The sequence below is a fragment of the Monodelphis domestica genome, chromosome 8 (genome assembly GCF_027887165.1).
Source record: "Monodelphis domestica isolate mMonDom1 chromosome 8, mMonDom1.pri, whole genome shotgun sequence".
NCBI lineage: Eukaryota > Metazoa > Chordata > Mammalia > Didelphimorphia > Didelphidae > Monodelphis > Monodelphis domestica.
In genome coordinates, this window is record NC_077234.1 from 242213942 (window position 1) to 242232283 (window position 18342).

The window sequence follows — 18342 nt, forward strand, 5'->3', positions numbered from 1 at the left end:
TAAATTTATCAGTTACCTAATTATTCTCTAAAGAAATGAAATACAGGTACATTTTGATGAGAAGCAAAAATCCATTTATAGCTATGGGTGCTGCCCAAAGAGGATAACAATAGATGAAACGCCAGTGTATTGTGAGGATGAAATGGACAGTGTTTGGGGTCTCCAGAGAGAAGAACAATGATTCTGAGAGTCTAGAAAGGAGATACCCAGAAAAGAGGAAGGAAGGACGTGAAAACACATTTTTACCAAATTTGGGTTTTTCAGGAAAGAACTGACAAACTACAGGACCACGAGCCCATCATCCTATCATAGATCCTGAAAGCTGGAAAAATCCTTAAAGGTCATCTGGCCCAAGACTTCTTAAACTTTCCTGTGTTGTGGACCTTTCTGGCAATATGGTGGAGCCTATGTACCCTTTCTCTAAAGAAGGTTTTTTAAGTCATTGAGGATATGCTAAATTTCAGTTAGAAGTTATCTAAAATAAAATTATAATTGTTTCTCATCCAATTTAATGGATCCCTTTAAATGTTTTCAGAAGAACTGAAGGACTATCATAAGGAGAAAAGGCAGAAGTTCATATCTGATATTCCCAGGGAACCCCCTGGTGGGAATATAAGCCAAAGACATCCCGTGAATTCCAGGGATGGAGAGTAGAGAAAGAGCTCTGCCATCACCCCTCTCCAAATAACTTTAAAATAATGCCTCAAATCCAATTTTGTGGAGTTTTGAACTCCTCTGACCATTCTGGAGAACAATCGTATACATAGCTTTGATATAGCAATGCTACTTCTAGTCTACCAAAGAGATCAAAGAAAAGAGAAACGGTCCCATTTCTACACAAATGTCTATAGCAGCTCATTTTGTTGCAGCAAAGAAGTGAAAATTGAAGGAATGACTAAACAAGCTGTGATATATGATTATGATAGAAAATTATTGTACTATAAAAAAAATGACTAATCAAATGGTTTCAGAAAAACCTGGGATGATGTATATGACCTCATGCAAAGTGATATGAGTAGAACCAGGAGAATATTGTATACAGGAACAGCAATAGTTTAGGAAGATCAATTGAGAATCAGCTACTCTGATCAAGATAATGACTTAAGTCAAATTCCAAAGGCCTCATGATGAGAAAGGATATCCACTTCCAGAGAGAGAATTGATTAATTCAATGCAGATTGAAGCATACTTTTTTTCCTCTCTATTTTTGTTGTGGGTTTGTTTTTGTGTTTTTTTTTTTTGCAACATGGCTAATATGGAAAATTTCAAATTACTTGCCTTCTCAAGGAGGGAAAGAATTTAATTTTTTAATTCATTTTTATATTTTTTATTTTTTTTCATTTTTTAATTCATTTTTATATATAATTGGAAAACATTTAATGAAATAAATAAAAATAATTTTAAACAAAAAAATGTAAAAGACATTTCCTAAGAGATATCCACAGAGTGTTGATTTTGAAGTTAGAGGGTCCAGATTCAGTTCCTGCATTTGTTCCTGATTACCTGTAGGAGCCTACATGAATTGTTTAATCTCTTTGGGCCTCAGTCTCATCATCTGAAACATAAAAGGTTTGCACCAGATGAATTCTGCACCCTCTTGTTCTATATTCTACAAAGCTGTGATTTATATCGGAGATGCAAGATTGGCTAAATAATTTTTAAAGTATCAGCAGACCATCTGTTACATGTCATTCCTATTCATTTTGCTATCTGGAAGATTGTAGTTTGATCATAGCATTTGGGGCTACGAGAACATCTCTCCCTTGTCCTCAGGAAAAGATTTAGAGCATGTCAGCTCTCCCTATTGAATCCTCCCCTCAGAGTAAGCCATTTGAGCTCCCATGGGGCAGGGGCTGTCCTTTGATTTTTCATCCTTGTGAACTCAGTGCCTTCCACTCATTCAATATTTGTTACACTGAATATTCAGGGCACTCTATTTCTCAGTGCATTTTAGCCAAATCTGCCTTGGTGTTTTGATCAGCTAAGATACACCCTGAGTCTACAGTACTAGTTACTGATTTGATATCAAGACCTCCAGCATCCAGAGTCAAAGGGAATGAATCGCTTTTGATATCTATTGAATAACATGCCTGCGTGAAACTCCCAAGGAAATAGAACTCTGAATCTTGTCCGTGGGTGGAATCTTTGATAGTGGAATAAGAGAAAGGGTTGAAGCCGATCGTAAGCTGGGGGCATCCCAAAATGCATCATTAAGATGAATTTCGTCATCTTTTCTCATTAAGCTCCATTTTTGTAGAGTAATGAAAGATTGGTAGATGGTGTTGTGTAGGATTAAGGGGATTTGACGTTTGACATCATTTCTTTGTCTGCTCAGGTCTACAGAGGAGAGTTTATTGAGGAGAGGATAAAGCATTCCGCTAAGAACCTTCCCTGAAAAGAGGGGGAAAAGTGAAGGAAAATTGCTTCCTTTTCATCCAGTTGCTGAGTATAATGACAGCTCTTTGGCCACAAAGAATATGGATTTTTTCATCCTCTAAACAGCAGGTAGCACTGAAGACAATTAAGGCTGTGTGATGTTCTCGGTCTCTTCTCTCACCTCAGTCTTGGGCTTTTGAACAAGAAGAACATGAAAATGAAAGATCTGTGACCGGATTGGTTCTATCCACCACATTTCTGCTCCTTAAAGACATGGTGCTCCGACTGTTACTCTTCACAGGCCTCTGGCTCACAGTGGTTTCCAACGTCCTTGCTTTCCCTGGAGCCAAGAAGCAAGAGCAGCAGCGCTCATCCTCGAGGAAGCCAAGCAGGTAAGAATTCTGGGATGGACACACACCACTCATTACCACAGTTCTCCAAGGGCCACTTCAGAATGTCCAGAAACCAAAATGTGTCTCCCTGTCACAGGGAGCAAAGCTTTATGGCAACTGTCAGCTAGTCTCCAGGCAGAGGGCATCTGTGCTTCAAGATGCTGTACTGTTTGACACTTCCAGAAGCACGTTATTGGTGTGAAAATTACATTAGACCTTGGAGAAGTACAACACGTCATTTTCCCTACCTAGGCATCCCCTTTTCTAAAATGCCTGTGAAGGGGGAGCCATACTCACTAGTGAGAGTAACTATATACTATTTCTAGCTTCAGATTACCTCCAGTCATCAATCTTAGAGCTTTTAATGGATTAGGGAAAGTTTTCAAAATATTTGGGAAGTGGTTAGACCAACCTACCATTTCCTTTAATACTAAGTACTAAGGGGATGCCCTTGGTCTTATCCTTTGTAGCAGATATGATCCTCGAAGGCAATAAGTAACAAAAAAAAATTGACTATAAGAAAAAAACTGACAAAAATCTGAAGATGTATGCTTCAAAGCAAAACGTCATCATTATCATCCTTACCAAACATTATTAGTAGAGCATCCCTACCAAGGAAAATAAGACATAAAAAGAAAAGTAAGACCATTCAGAGGGGGAAGCAACTTCAGAATGCATTGGTCTCAAAATGGGTAAATGGTGCCCCACAGCAGAGCGGACAGGTTATCATATAACCTTTGTTTAAAGATTCTGTAGCTTTAATAACAAATCAACAAACAAAATCATCAGCTCTCTTTCCCCTTTCCCTCACTGTCTCAAGAATAACAGTTCCCCACTTCTTTTCCTCCAATAACTAGAGGCAATATACTACAACAATAACTCATATATACATCATTTCACTTTTATAAGAAACCTGCAAGTTTTAGTTAGTGTCATTATCTCTATTTTAAAATGGAGAAACCGAGGCAAGGAGAAATTGAATGATTTCTCTGAAGTCATAGAAAATAGAAAGTAACCAAGTCAAGATTTGAAGACTAACTTTTTTTTTTCATTATAAATCCAGTATTCTTTGCACTAAGCCCCAGCTATACAACCTTGACCATTTTTTAGGAGATGGTGGGGGGGAGGGGGAAGTAAATTTTAACTTAGATCGTTAGTGTAAAAAATGGAAGCAAAGAAAAGTTGTATGATTTACCCAGTGTCATGTAGGGAGGGTGACCAAGGCAGGACCTGAAAGTTAATCACTTAACACCGCTTCAGAACACTGCCTTCTTTGGGGATGTGATATGAGAAAGCTGGGAGAAGAGAACCCAGACCACACCAGATAGTGGACATTTTCAGTTGACCTATGCAGTAAATCGCAGCAAGGAAGGATGTTTTTTCCACTTTCTGTTGTTGTTTTACCTTTGGGGAAGAAGTCTTTTGAAGCCCTGAAATGTTGAGACTTCATCAGACAAAGAATATTCATCATGAATGAAAAACCTGTTGGTTGGAAATGAACCACACGTTTTGTTTTTCTTTCTTCTTCCGTGTGAGGGTGGGGGTGGAAAAATGGATGAGAGGGCCAAAATGAGTTTTTGTTATATTTTTTAAATAAGGTTTCAATTGTTTAGGAAAATGAACTAGACTATCGGCCAGGAGACCACTGGCATCTTCAAGGATGACAAAGAGGAGAAAGACCAGTCCCTAACAGTCTATGCAATATGTCTTCATCTTTAGTCAACATTCAACAACAACAAAAACAAAAGAACCTTAGAGGACAGCCTGAGCTCAACCTCCTTGTTGTCATTTTTACTTCTTTACATTCTATGTCAGCTAGAAATCCTCTGAGAAACAAGGTAGAGCCCAATTTCATTAGTTTCTCTCAGATTCTTTTATTCTTCAATGGAAAAACCCTTAGGGCCCCCTGAAGAGTAAACAGATGAATCCAGTTCAGAAGAAGTCTTTTAAAAAGAGAACACTATATGTTCCCCTGGTTAATAGCAAGACCCAGTTCCCAACCTTCAAAACTGCTCTTCTTCATTCTCTTGGGAAGAAGAAGGTTAAGATGTCAATCACAGATACAGAGTCTTAGTAGAGTCAACAGTAGAGTGGCATTGCAATAGCCTAATGTCATAGAAGCAGCACTTTCTCTGGAAGAAGAGGTCCCAAGTTCAAATCTTCCCTCTGATTTTGCTGCCTCTGTGATCTAGGGCAAATCAAGGTGTGAAGGTTGGACTACATAGTTAACATCATCCCTTCTAGCTCTATATGTGTATCTATAATTGTTTCCCTCTAATGAAAAATAAATGGAAATTCACTTTTTTTAAAACCCTCATCTTTAAAAACCCTTTCATTTCAGAATAAGTACTGAGAATAAGTGACTTGCTCAAGACCACACAGCTAGGAAGTGTCTGAGGTCACATTTGAACCCAGGACCTCCTGACCCTAGGTCTGGCTTTCAGTTCATTGAGCCATCTAACTGCCTGAAATTCACTTTTATAACACTGGAGAAAGAAAGAAAAAACAGCTAATGGGTATTTCAAAAACAGTATCGTTTAAATTGATTTGGGGGGATGAATTAAGAAGTGAGCTTAACTACGTCTTGAGTCCATTACCCTCTTAATGATAATAGCTTTGTCCATCAGCCTTTGCATGAGCTGATCCATCCACCCCAATAACACTAGTATTCTAGGGTCCTTAGCTCGGCCTATGGTGGGATATGATCATGGTAAACATGTGACTCTACAGAAATGTTGTTATCCAGAGGGACAAACTGATGTGTCTTTTCCCAGCCACGGTCATGCAATTAACCCAAGCCTTGATTAAAGAATCCGCTGCTGCCTCAGACCAGTTCCATATAAGAATTATAGAATCAGACAAATAAAAGATTTAGTCAGTCTGATCTGATGATCCCCAAATAACAGGAATCTGGCAGTGCCACCATGAAGAAAATTCCCTTAATGAATTCAGTCAAGTTTTTTGGCCCCTCAATGCTACTTTACAAAAAAGTGGATGTCCATTAGGACTTTGGAACATCGAATTATACGTCTGGAAGGGTCCTTACAAACAGTATGTTATAGAATCTGTAATCAGAGGACCAGGGTTCAAATTACTGCTCTGCTACTTCTGACCTTGGTCAAGACACATCTCTAGGTTTCAAGGTCTTGACTTGTAAAATGATGGGGGTCAAATTAGATCATCTCTAAGTCCTCCTCTACCTCTCAATCTATAATCCTAGGCCAATCTCATTATTTTACAGATGAAGAAACTGAGACTCAGAGAAAGGATACCTGCGGTTATAAATTGAGTCAATGGAAAAGACTGAAGTGGGACCCAAGTTTCCTGACTCTCAGTTCAGGACATATATATTCCACTGGTATAACCTAAGAGACCAACCAGTTTCCTGTTTTTAACTTTCAAAAAAGATTATTCAGATTACAAAATGTTTTGCAGACTTTTATTTGCATTGCTTGCCATGTTCCCTTTGTTTTTAAATGGGTTTTACTTCCCTTAATAACTTGAATACTGCTCAGCTACAAGAAGCAAAGCTAGCATAGAAGACGAAGGGTTAAAAGTGTCCTGGAAAAATCAGTGGATTTAGAAAGTAACTTCCATTCTGACTGAAGCTTACTCGCTACATAACCCTGGCAAATCACTGAACCTCCCTGAGACTCAGTTTCTTCATATGTGGGAATAATAATAATTGTTCTGTTTACTTCGCAGTGTTATTTGTGAAGAGACTTTTTTGTTTGGTTTTTTAGTGAGTAAAACCACGTATCCAAGTAGATAACAAAGTTCTGAGAAATGATAAAAATTGGAATATACCAGAGAATCGACAGAGTGCATGAGTTCCGTCTCTGGGAGCACGATATCTCGGCACTCCTGAGAGAGAAGCCCTGGTCTTAGCTAGAGAGACATTTCCCATTGTCTCTAGGGAGTCCAGTTGAAAATCAGACGTGTTGAAGTGCTGCCTTCTCTCTCTGTCTGCCACTTGCCAAAGTCTCTTCTGGGAGGAAAGTTCTTTAAAAACCTTTAAGTGCTCCAGAAATGGGAATTGTCATTCTGGTTAGAGCAATCACTTAAGAACGATTCCTTGGGACATGACCTACTTAACCAATGACTTGTTCCTAAGTACTGCTTCAATCTCTAGGGTTCATTCCCACACACTCAGTTCACAAATGAGAAAACTGAAGCTCCGAGAGCTTATCTAATTTGCTCAAGGTCGCAAAGGTGGAGTAAATGGTAGGACTGGACTTTGAACCCAGAGACTCTGGCGCTCTGGCTCCAGATGAGGCTCTCTGCATTGCCTGGAATAACCAAAAACAAACTTCTTTTGTTGTAGCCTCGATTTCTCAACCAACGTTTTTCCTATATGTTCTCAGCCCAGAAATAAATTACTGAAAAAAGACTCATGATATTTAACTGGATTGTTCTTGCGTTAACTGAATACTATCAAAATTCAGATTTTTTTCATGTGCTTTGCTTCCATGTTTATACATTCAAAATCATGAATACAAGAAAGGGAATTGCCTCCTTTAGAAAAGCAAACCTGGCATCAGAGAATCATGGAATTGAAGTAGGAAGAAACCTCACCAGGACCCTTATAATGCCCCCAAAAAGAAGCCTTCACCTTGAGATTTCCATTGAAAGAGTAAGGGAAGGGGGCATCTAGTTGGCTTGGTAGATTGAGAGCCAGGCCTAGAGCTGGGAGGTCCTGGGTTCAAATTTGACCTCAAATACTTCCTAGCTGTGTGACTGAGCAAGTCACTTTACCCCCATTGCCTAGCCCTTGCCTCTCTTCTGCCTTAGAAGCAATTCACAGTATTGAATCTAAGCTGGAATTTAAGGGTAGAGAGAAAGAGAAAGAAAGAAATAAAAATAAAGAGACGAACAGACAGAGAATGAGTTCGGTTGTCAGGATTACTTTCTTTTCTGAAAGCACTTTCCAAATTAGTTGGGGTGTCAAGATTTGCATCCACAATGTCCACAAAAGCCAACCTATGTAGACGTCATACAGCCTAGCACAATTCTGAGCACAAAAGCCCAGGGCAGGTGCTTGATACATGCTTGTTAATATCCAAATGTGATGACTTCTGGGGACTTTTTGTAGTAGAGCAAATGGTTGCAGGTCAAGCATCTCCTCATTACCTACATGTATTGTTAGGTACCTACTCGGCACCTTGAATTATAATAGATAGAGATTGAGTTCAACTTATTTCCATTCCAGAAACGTTGATTAAATGCCTGGCCCCAAATGCAAGTTCTGGATTTAGAGAAATGGAACCAATCACATGAATCATTTTTTTAAATCCTCTTACCAAATTTAAATAAACACTACTTAAAGATATATAGAAATAAGTATTCTGTAAGGATATATGGGGAAAACTCTTTCAGTGACTCACATCAGTAACACCAGCTCATGAGTGGAATGATCAAGCCAAAGAGCCTTCTTTTTTTTTTTTTTAAATATATTTTATTTCATCATTTCCAAGCATTATTCGTTAAAGACATAGATCATTTTCTTTTCCTCCCCCCCACCCCCCATAGCCGACGCGTAAATCCACTGGGCATTAGATGTTTTCTTGATTTAAACCCATTGCTTTGTTGATAGTATTTGCATTAGAGTGTTCATTTAGAGTCTATCCTCTGTCATGTCCCCTCAACCTCTGTATTCAGGCAGTTGCTTTTTCTCGGTGTTTCCACTCCCATAGTTTATCCTTTGCTTATGAATGGTGTTTTTTTCTCCTGGATCCCTGCAAGTTGTTCAGGGACATTACACCGCCACTAATGGAGAAGTCCATTACGTTCGATTATACCACAGTGTATTCGTCTCTGTGTACAATGTTCTCCTGGTTCTGCTCCTCTCGCTCTGCATCACTTCCTGGAGGTTATTCCAGTCTCCATGGAACTTCTCCACTTTATTATTCCTTTGAGCACAATAGTACTCCATCACCAACATATACCACAGTTTGTTCAGCCATTCCCCAATTGATGGGCATCCCCTCGTTTTCCAGTTTTGGGCCACCACAAAGAGCGCAGCTATGAATATTTTTGTACAAGTCTTTGTGTCCATTATCTCTTTGGGGTACAGACCCAGCAGTGCTATGGCTGGGTCAAAGGGTAGATATTCTTTTGTCGCCCTTTGGGCATAGTTCCAAATTGCCCTCCAGAATGGTTGGATCAATTCACAACTCCACCAGCAATGAATTAATGTCCCTACTTTGCCACATCCCCTCCAGCATTCATTACTTTCCTTTGCTGTAATGTTAGCCAATCTGCTAGGTGTGAGGTGATACCTCAGAGTTGTTTTGATTTGCATCTCTCTGATTATAAGAGATGTAGAGCACTTCTTCATGTGCTTGTTAATAGTTTTGATTTCTTTATCTGAGAACTGCCTATCCATTTCCCTTGCCCATTTATCAATTGGAGAATGGCTTGATTTTTTGTACAATTGATTTAGCTCATTATAAATATGAGTAATTAAACCTTTGTCAGAGGTTTCTATGAAGATTTTTTCCCCAATTTGTTGTTTTCCTTCTGATTTTAGTTATATTGGTTTTGTTTGTACAAAAGCTTTTTAGTTTGATATAGTCAAAATTATTTATTTTACATTTTGTGATTCTTTCTATATCTTGCTTGGTTTTAAAGCCTTTCCCCTCCCAAAGGTCTGACATGTATACTATTCTGTGTTTACCCAATTTACTTATGGTTTCCTTCTTTATGTTTAAGTCACTCACCCATTTTGAATTTATCTTGGTGTAGGGTGTGAGGTGTTGATCTATTCCTAGTCTCTCCCACACTGTCTTCCAATTTTCCCAGCAGTTTTTATCGAATAGTGGATTTTTGTCCCAAAAGCTGGGATCTTTGGGTTTATCGTATACTGTCTTGCTGAGGTCGCTTTCCCCCAGTCTATTCCACTGATCTTCCTTTCTGTTTCTTAACCAGTACCAAATTGTTTTGATGACTGCTGCTTTGTAATATAGTTTAAGGTCAGGGACTGCAAGGCCCCCATCATATGTGTTTTTTTTCATTATTTCCCTGGATATCCTTGATCTTTTGTTCTTCCAAATGAACTTTGTTATGGTTTTTTCTAAATCAGTGAAGAAGTATTTTGGTAGTTCAATGGGTATGGCACTAAATAGATAAATAAGTTTGGGTAGGATGGTCATTTTTATTATATTGGCTCGTCCTATCCATGAGCAGTTAATGTTTTTCCATTTGTTCAGGTCTAGTTTTAGTTGTGTGGCGAGTGTTTTGTAGTTGTGTTCATATAGTTCCTGTGTTTGTCTTGGGAGATAGATTCCTAGGTATTTTATTTTGTCTAAGGTGATTTTGAATGGGATTTCTCTTTCTAGTTCTTGCTGCTGAGCTGTGTTGGAGATAAATAGAAAAGCTGATGATTTATGTGGGTTTATTTTGTATCCTGCAACTTTGCTAAAGTTGTTGATTATTTCAATTAGCTTTTTGGTTGAATCTCTAGGATTCTTTAAGTAGACCATCATGTCATCCGCAAAGAGTGATAACTTGGTCTCCTCCTTGCCTATTTTGATGCCTTCAATTCCTTTATCTTCTCTAATTGCTACTGCTAGTGTTTCTAGTACAATGTCAAATAGTAGAGGTGATAATGGGCATCCTTGTTTCACTCCTGATCTTATTGGGAATGCATCTAGTTTATCCCCATTGCAGATGATATTAGCTGTTGGTTTTAGATATATACTGTTTATTATTTTTAGGAATGACCCTTCTATTCCTATGCTTTCTAGTGTTTTTAATAGGAATGGGTGTTGTATTTTATCAAAGGCTTTTTCTGCATCTATTGAGATAATCATGTGGTTCTTGCTAGTTTGCTTGTTGATGTGGTCAATTATGTGGATGGTTTTCCTAATGTTGAACCAGCCCTGCATCCCTGGTATGAATCCTACTTGATCATGGTGAATGATCCTTCTGATCACTTGCTGGAGTCTTTTTGCTAGTATCCTATTTAAGATTTTTGCATCTATATTCATTAGGGAGATTGGCCTATAGTTTTCTTTCTCTGTTTTTGACCTGCCTGGTTTTGGAATCAGTACCATGTTTGTGTCGTAAAAGGAGTTTGGTAGAACTCCCTCTTTGCTTATTATGTCAAATAGTTTGTATAGTATTGGGATTAACTGTTCTCTGAATGTTTGATAGAATTCACAGGTGAATCCATCAGGCCCTGGGGATTTTTTCTTAGGAAGTTCTTTGATGGCTTGATGGATTTCAATTTTTGATATGGGATTATTTAAGAATTCTATTTCCTCTTCTGTTAGTCTAGGCAGTTTGTATTTTTGTATATATTCATCCATTTCTCCTAAATTGGTGTATTTATTGCCATATAATTGGGCAAAGTAATTTCTAATGATTGCCTTAATTTCCTCCTCATTGGAGGTGCTGTCCCCCTTTTCATCTTTAATGCTGTGAATTTGCTTTTCTTCCTTCCTTTTTTTAATTAGATTGACCAGTACCTTGTCTATTTTGTTTGTTTTTTCAAAGTACCAGCTTCTTGTCTTATTTATTAAATCAATAGTTCTATCACTTTCGATTTTATTAATTTCCCCCTTAATTTTTAGGATTTCTAATTTGGTTTTCTGCTGGGGGGTTTTAATTTGATCGCTTTCGAGTTTTTTCAATTGCATTTCCAATTGATTGATCTCTGCTCTCCCTTGTTTGTTAATATAAGCTTTCAGGGATATGAATTTGCCTCTGATTACCGCTTTGGCTGCATCCCAAAAGGTTTGAAAGGATGTTTCGCCATTGTCATTTTCCTTGATGAAATTATTAATTGTTTCTATGATTTCTTCTTTAACTAAACGGTTTTGGAGTATCATATTGTTTAATTTCCAATTGGTTTTAGATTTGGTTTTCCATGTACCATTACTAATCATTATTTTTATTGCCTTGTGATCTGAGAAGGCTGCATTCATTATTTCTGCTTTTTTGCATTTGTGTGCTATGTGTCTGTGACCTAATGTATGGTCAATTTTTGTGAATGTGCCATGTGGTGCTGAGAAGAAGGTGTATTCCTTTTTATCCCTATTTATTTTTCTCCATATGTCTATTAATTCTAATTTTTCTAAGATTTCATTCACTTCATTTACCTCTTTGTTATTTATTTTTTGATTTGATTTATCTAAATTTGATAATGGTTGGTTTAAGTCTCCCACTAGTATGGTTTTATTGTCTATTTCTTCCTTCAATTCTCCTAGTTTCTCCATTAGAAATTTGGGTGCTATATTATTTGGTGCATACATGTTGATTAATGATATTTCCTCATTGTCTATAGTCCCTTTTAACAAAATATAATTACCTTCCCTATCCCTTTTGATCAGGTCTATTTTTGCATTGGCTTTATCAGATATCATGATTACCACTCCTGCCTTCTTTCTATCAGTTGAGGCCCAGAAGGTCTTACTCCATCCTTTAATTCTGACCTTGTGGGTGTCAACCCGCCTCATGTGTGTTTCTTGAAGACAACATATGGTAGGGTTTTGGATTCTAATCCATTCTGCTATTCGTCTACGTTTTATGGGTGAGTTCATCCCATTCACGTTCAAAGTTATGATTGTCATTTGTGGACTCCCTGGCATTTTGATTGCCTTCCCTAATTCTAACCTTTTCTTCTTCGGCTCTACCTTTTAGTCCAGTGATTTACTTTGAATCAGTCCCCCTTGTCCCCTCCCTTGATGTTTCCCTTTTTAGTCCCTCCCTTTTTCTTCCCACCCCCTCCCCCCTCTCTTTCCCTCCCTTTTTGTTCTCCCTCTCCCCCTCCCCCCCTTGGTTTTCCCTTCTCCTTACCCTTGTTGGGTAAGATAGAATTCAAGATCCCAATGGATCTGGATGTTTTTCCCTCTCAGAGTTGATTTCCCTGAGATTGAGGTTTAAGTAAACCCCCCCCCCTCTCTTCCTCTCCTTCTTTTAGGAGTTTTCTTCCCCTCCCCTTCCCATGTGAATCTTTGTGTGAGAACCATTATTCTATTTGGTCTTTCTTTACCCCCTATTTATACATTACATTTTCCCCACATGTTAGTATACATAGATTGATATAAATGCAGTCCTTATAGAAGAGAGTTTGAGTAAAAGAAGAAGATAACATTTTTCCCCTTTCCTTAATATTTACCTTTTCAGGTATTCCTTGCTCTTTGATTTTCGGTATCAAACTTTCCACAGAGCTCTGGTCTTTTCTTTGCAAAAAGTTGGAAGTCTTCTATTTTGTTGAATGCCCATACTTTCCCTTGGAAGTATATAGTCAGTTTTGCTGGGTAGCTGATTCTTGGTTGGAGACCCAGCTCTCTTGCCTTTCTGAAGATCATGTTCCATGCCTTACGATCATTCAGAGTAGAACTTGCAAGGTCTTGTGTGACCCTGATTGGCATTCCTTTATATCTAAATTGTCTTTTTCTGGCTTCCTGTAGGATTTTTTCTTTTGTTTGATAGCTTTGGAATTTGGCAATTACATTCCTGGGAGTTGTCTTTTGGGGGTTTAGTGTAGAAGGTGTTCTGTGAGCTCTGTCAGTGGCTGTATTGCCCCCTTGTTCTAGAATCTCTGGGCAATTTTCTTTGATTATATCTTGTATCACCATGTCCAGTTTGGTGTTTATTTCTGGCTTTTCTGGGAGTCCAATTATTCTTAAATTTTCTCTTCTCCCTCTATTTTCCAGATCTATCACCTTGTCGGTGAGATATTTTATGTTCTCTTCTAATTTCTTGGTGTTTTGGCTTTGCTTTATTAGTTCTTGCTTTAAAGCCTGGTTTTCTTTTACAGTTTGGTCAAACTGGTTTTGTAGATGCATGAATTTCTTTTGCATTATTTCCCACTTTTCCTCCCAGAGGGCTTCCATCTTTTTGGTCATTTCTGATTCAAATTCTTCATGGGTTTGTGGAGAGTTTCTATTTCCTTTGGAAGATTTTGGAGAATTTTCTTGTATATCTTCTTCTATCTGCTCTGTATTTTGTATTTTGGCTCCATAGAATGTGTCCAAAGTCGCCCCTTTCTTCTTATTTTTCTTGGTATTTTGGGGCTTCTGTGCTTCTGTGGAGTTTGCTGCCATCTCTGAATGTGGAGGATTAGCTTTTCTTATCTCTGGTGATCCGAGGCTTTAGTCCTGGGCAGATGTTGCTTCTAAGAGCTTTCCCTGGGTTAAACTGAATATGCCTCACTGGAACTGGAATGGAAGGGTCGGACCACGAGGCCACACTCTCCCCCCGGCTCGCTTTCCGGAAGTTGCCTTCAGAATCGCTGGCCGTGAGGCTGTTTCGTCGGCCTGCGGGGGGATGGGCTGCAGCTTTCCCAAGCTCCGAGCGTAAGGACTTTCACTGAGACTTGGAAAGCAGGATCCAGCCCGTGAGGCTGTTTTGCCCGCCCTGAGGGTTGCTGTTGTTTAGACCAGCTCTCTGCAGCGGAAGCCCCAGGCAGTAACTTTCACCCGGACTCCAACGACTCGGGTAGAAGGCCCTAAGGGTTCTGCTCTCTGAGCCCGGCTGGGCTGCGGCTTCCGGGAGCCTTGGACTCTGCGCTCCTACCCCTGAGGTCCGAGTGATCTCGGGTTCTGGCTTTTGAGGGGAGCCGTACCTTTTGAACCGGGTCCAGGTCCAGGAGGAGGGTTCCCAGGGTCTGTGCTGTTGATCGTTTTGAGTTTCGGGGCCTTAGGAGCTTATCGTTTAAGATCGGTAGGGAAGGGTTTTCCGGAGATCTGAGCTTCAGCTTTCTCTAAGCCGCCATCTTCACCGGAAGTCTCGCCAAAGAGCCTTCTTGGGTACCATTGTTTTGGTTGTCCTTTGCAGGGCAGGTTGGGGTTTTTTCTTAAAGATTTCCTTTAGAACAGGCTTTAACGGGTATATTGAACCTCTCCCGTTCAGGTTTTCTGAAATTAAAGGCTAGCACTGAGGTTGAATCATTGCCATCAACAGAACCTAATCATTCCCTTAGGATCCAAAGCCTGGACAAAACAAATAATGCTCCCCACAGCCCTACTGTATCAAGGCATTGTACTAGCAGCCTGATGATACACAGATAGAAAGCAGCATCATTTCTGCCCTCGAAGAATCTATAATCTGTCTGGGGAATGGGACATGGATATCGATAATTATAAAGCAGCTGAGAAAATAAATGAGTACATAGGAGAGGCCAGCCAGAATGCCCTGGGCAATCCAGGAGGGGAGGGGTATCTCAAAATTGAAGAATCAGTTAAGGATTCTGGGAGGATATGGACCGTGTGCCAAAGATCTGGAGAGGAGAAAAAACAAGGCATAATGACAGAATAATGAGGCGTGTCATTTGCCTGGGTGTGAACACCGAGACATAAGATTAAACTAGGAGATTCTTCAGCCCTTAAATGCCAGGTTTAGGACTTTTTATTATTTGAGCCAAGAAGAGGGGAGCCACTGAACATGTTTGAGAAGTGGCCTGTCTTACCCAAAAACACTCCCTGCTCTCAAGAAACGTGCATGCTGGTTACAGAGCATTTTTAAACAAAATGCTAACAGAAGGTAACAAAGAGAAATCAAAAGCCGCCACATGATAAATGTCAAAAAGCCACATTAAGCATAAGATCATATGTGCTACATCAATTCAGAAGAAATTTGTTTACTGTAGCCAAAACAGTCAGAGGGCAGGGGAGGAGGAAAATATGCATTCATATAGCAACTATGATGCAACAGATCCTAGGCTAATCTCTTTTTACAATGATCTCATTTGATTCTCAAAACAACCCTGCAAGATTAGGACTATTATTATCCCCATTTTAGAGTTGAGGAAACTAAGGCAATCGATGACGTTATTTGCCCAGGATCACATAGGTCAGACTTAAAAAGAAACAAGATTCAGGACAACATTCTGGATTTATAGAGAGGTTTAGAGACAGATTAATGATCATCTTTGGGAGACAGAGAAGACATTAATCTGGCTAAAGTGGAACATTTGTGTTAGGTAAAAGGTATATGAATTCGAAGTACAGGTTTACCCTTTAAGAGTAATCCAAGAGAGGGACAGCTAGATGGTTCAGTGGATAGAAAGTCAGGCCTGGAGATGGGAGGTCCTGGGTTCAAATCCAACTTCAGAAACATTCTAGCTGTGTGACCCTGGACAAGTCACTTAACCCCCATTGTCTAGCCCTTACTTCTGCCCTGAAACCAATACTTAGTTCAACTCCAAGACTGAAGGATTTTTTAAAAAGATAAATGAAGAAGCTGTCCAATGGAATAGCTATAGCCAAAAAATCACCAGCTAATCTGAGCCGCACTACAATGGCCCCATGTTTTCTAGTATGGGTTTATAACAACAAAACAAGTGGTACCAACTCCGATGATTCTAGATCACTAGGTATTAATCACTACACTTCATCAATTAATTAAGCTTCCTTGGTCCAAAGAGTAAAGGCTGACGAGGGAAGAGCTAACTTAAATAAAATCAGTATGAATAAGGTAAATATGGATTTGTTTGCCAGTTTCTCAATTCTCAATTCTAACTCATTCAGTTAGTTCACCAAATATTTAGTGAGTTCTTTCAGAGTAGCTTTACTGTTCTAAGTGCTGTAATAGACATAAAGTTTCAAAAAACCTCTTAGCTTCTCTCAACCTCAGTTTCCTCAACCATAAAATGAGAGGATTAGACATGGTGGCTTCTACAGTGCCTTGCAGCTTATAATTTTGATCTAAACGCATGGATCTTAACCTTGTGGAACTCACATACCATTAAGTTAACAAGATAACATTCACAAATATTTTTAACATACAATATTTATAAAGTCTATATGACATTGTTGATAGAAAATTCTACTCAGAATCAGGAAGACCTGGGTTCAAGTCTTGCCTCTAACATATACATTTCCGTGTCCGAGAGAGATAGACACAGACACAGAAGGACAAAGAAAGAGAGAGAAAGGGAGGGACAGAGGAAGGGAAAGAGACAGACACACAGAGACACAGAGAGATTTATAGATGACTATGAAGATATTTCTAAAGATGGCTAGAAAGGGGTTGAAACTAATTTGGGGAGAACCGTAAGGCATTATGGAGAACCTAAGGCATTTTTGTAGTATCAAAAAAAAAAATGAAACTAAATAGATGTCCATCAGTTTGGAACTAGCTAGATTTCAGTACACAGTCAGAAATTCCTCGTACCCCAATTAATTGTAATCATAGAAGGCCTGAACAACTGAATTGATTCAATTAATTAAAATTTTAAATAGATGGTGTGAGATTTTAGTTTGAACCTAATTTCTACCAGAAGGCTTTCCAGATTTCCCAGCAGCCTTTACTTATCCCCAGAGAAGCAGAGGTTGATGGCAGCATCTGAACTGAGAGATACACCAAAAGACAAACAAACAAACAAAAAAACAGCATAGTTTTAGGTTCCTACAAGGGTACCAAAGTTTGGAACCCAGTAGAACACTATACCAAAGAAGAATTTTGTAAGAATTCCAAAAAGAAAGAAATGGAATTCCTAGTAATAGGCTTCTATGTTACGTCTAGTAATAGGAGTTATAAATGTACTCTTTGGAAGCATGAATTCTCTTTAGGTTTGATCTCATTTTCCCCAGGCGTCTTGTGTGTGCAAGAAAAGAGGGTGCTCTCATTTTAAGGGGATGTTTCTATAACCATCATCCTTGCTATATGGACTTAGTAACTACTTTTTTCCCAAAAGCTAATTCACACCAGCTGATTATAAACCGTAAATAAATAGGAAATATAAATAGGAAATAGGGTCAGTGCGTACCAAATAGTACTAGAAATTCCAGGATTCTCCCTTCGGATGGCCCTCAGGGTGATCTCGCAAACCCTTCCTAACAGGAGAAGTCGTCAGTTCCTCCCTTGATATTCACATTCAGGTGCTCAGAGATGGGGAGGTAGACCACCTCAAAAGGATGCTACACACAAAAGTGACTGTTCGAAACAATGAATATGAAGAGTACAGGGCGGCAAGGGAAGACAGGAATAAACTGACACAAAATAAACCGAACTAGGAAAACAATGTGACCAATGGACAACAACAATGTAAGAGTGCAGAACTGTGACAAAAACTGAAACTCAGCACTCTAATTGTAACAGCCATGCCAGTCCCCCAAGAAAAGAGATGAAAATGCGCTCTCTGCCTTTCTTTGCGTGTACACAGAATGGTGCATGTAACACGTTTGGTTAGTATTGCCAAAGTACTTTCTTTTTCTTTTTTTTTTAGAAGTGATGGTTTTCTGGGCAGTAGGAAGAAAGATATATCTAAAATGAAGGTTATATAAAGACAAACATTTTTTTCTTTTTCATTCCAGTCTTAGTATGAACTTTAAACAAAGGGGAGCCACTGGACATGTTTGAGCAGAATAATGGCATAGCCTAGACTTATGTATAAAGAAAATTAATCCAACAGCAGTATAAAGGACAAACTGAAGAGAAGAAATTATATTAAAGAATCTGAGACTGAATACTGACTCTGCCAACTACTATTTTTGTGATCTTGGGAAAGTCACTAAATGTCTCTGGGCCTTGGTTCCCACATCTGTAGAATGAAGCTAGATTGATGACGTACGTCTAAGAGCCCTTTCTATTCTGGAACTATGTCTCTAGCTACTCTTCTTCACTG

General features: G+C 39.0%; 1 protein-coding gene across 1 annotated transcript in view; it reads left to right on the plus strand.

Annotated features, from left to right (window-relative positions):
- Positions 1–2649: 2649 nt before the first annotated feature.
- GABRR3 (gamma-aminobutyric acid type A receptor subunit rho3) overlaps positions 2650–18342 on the plus strand; it is a 74074-nt gene continuing 58381 nt past the window's right edge. The window contains exon 1 of the mRNA XM_056808523.1: positions 2650–2768. Coding sequence (XP_056664501.1) covers positions 2650–2768 — 119 coding nt within the window. The remainder of the gene's footprint in view (positions 2769–18342) is intronic.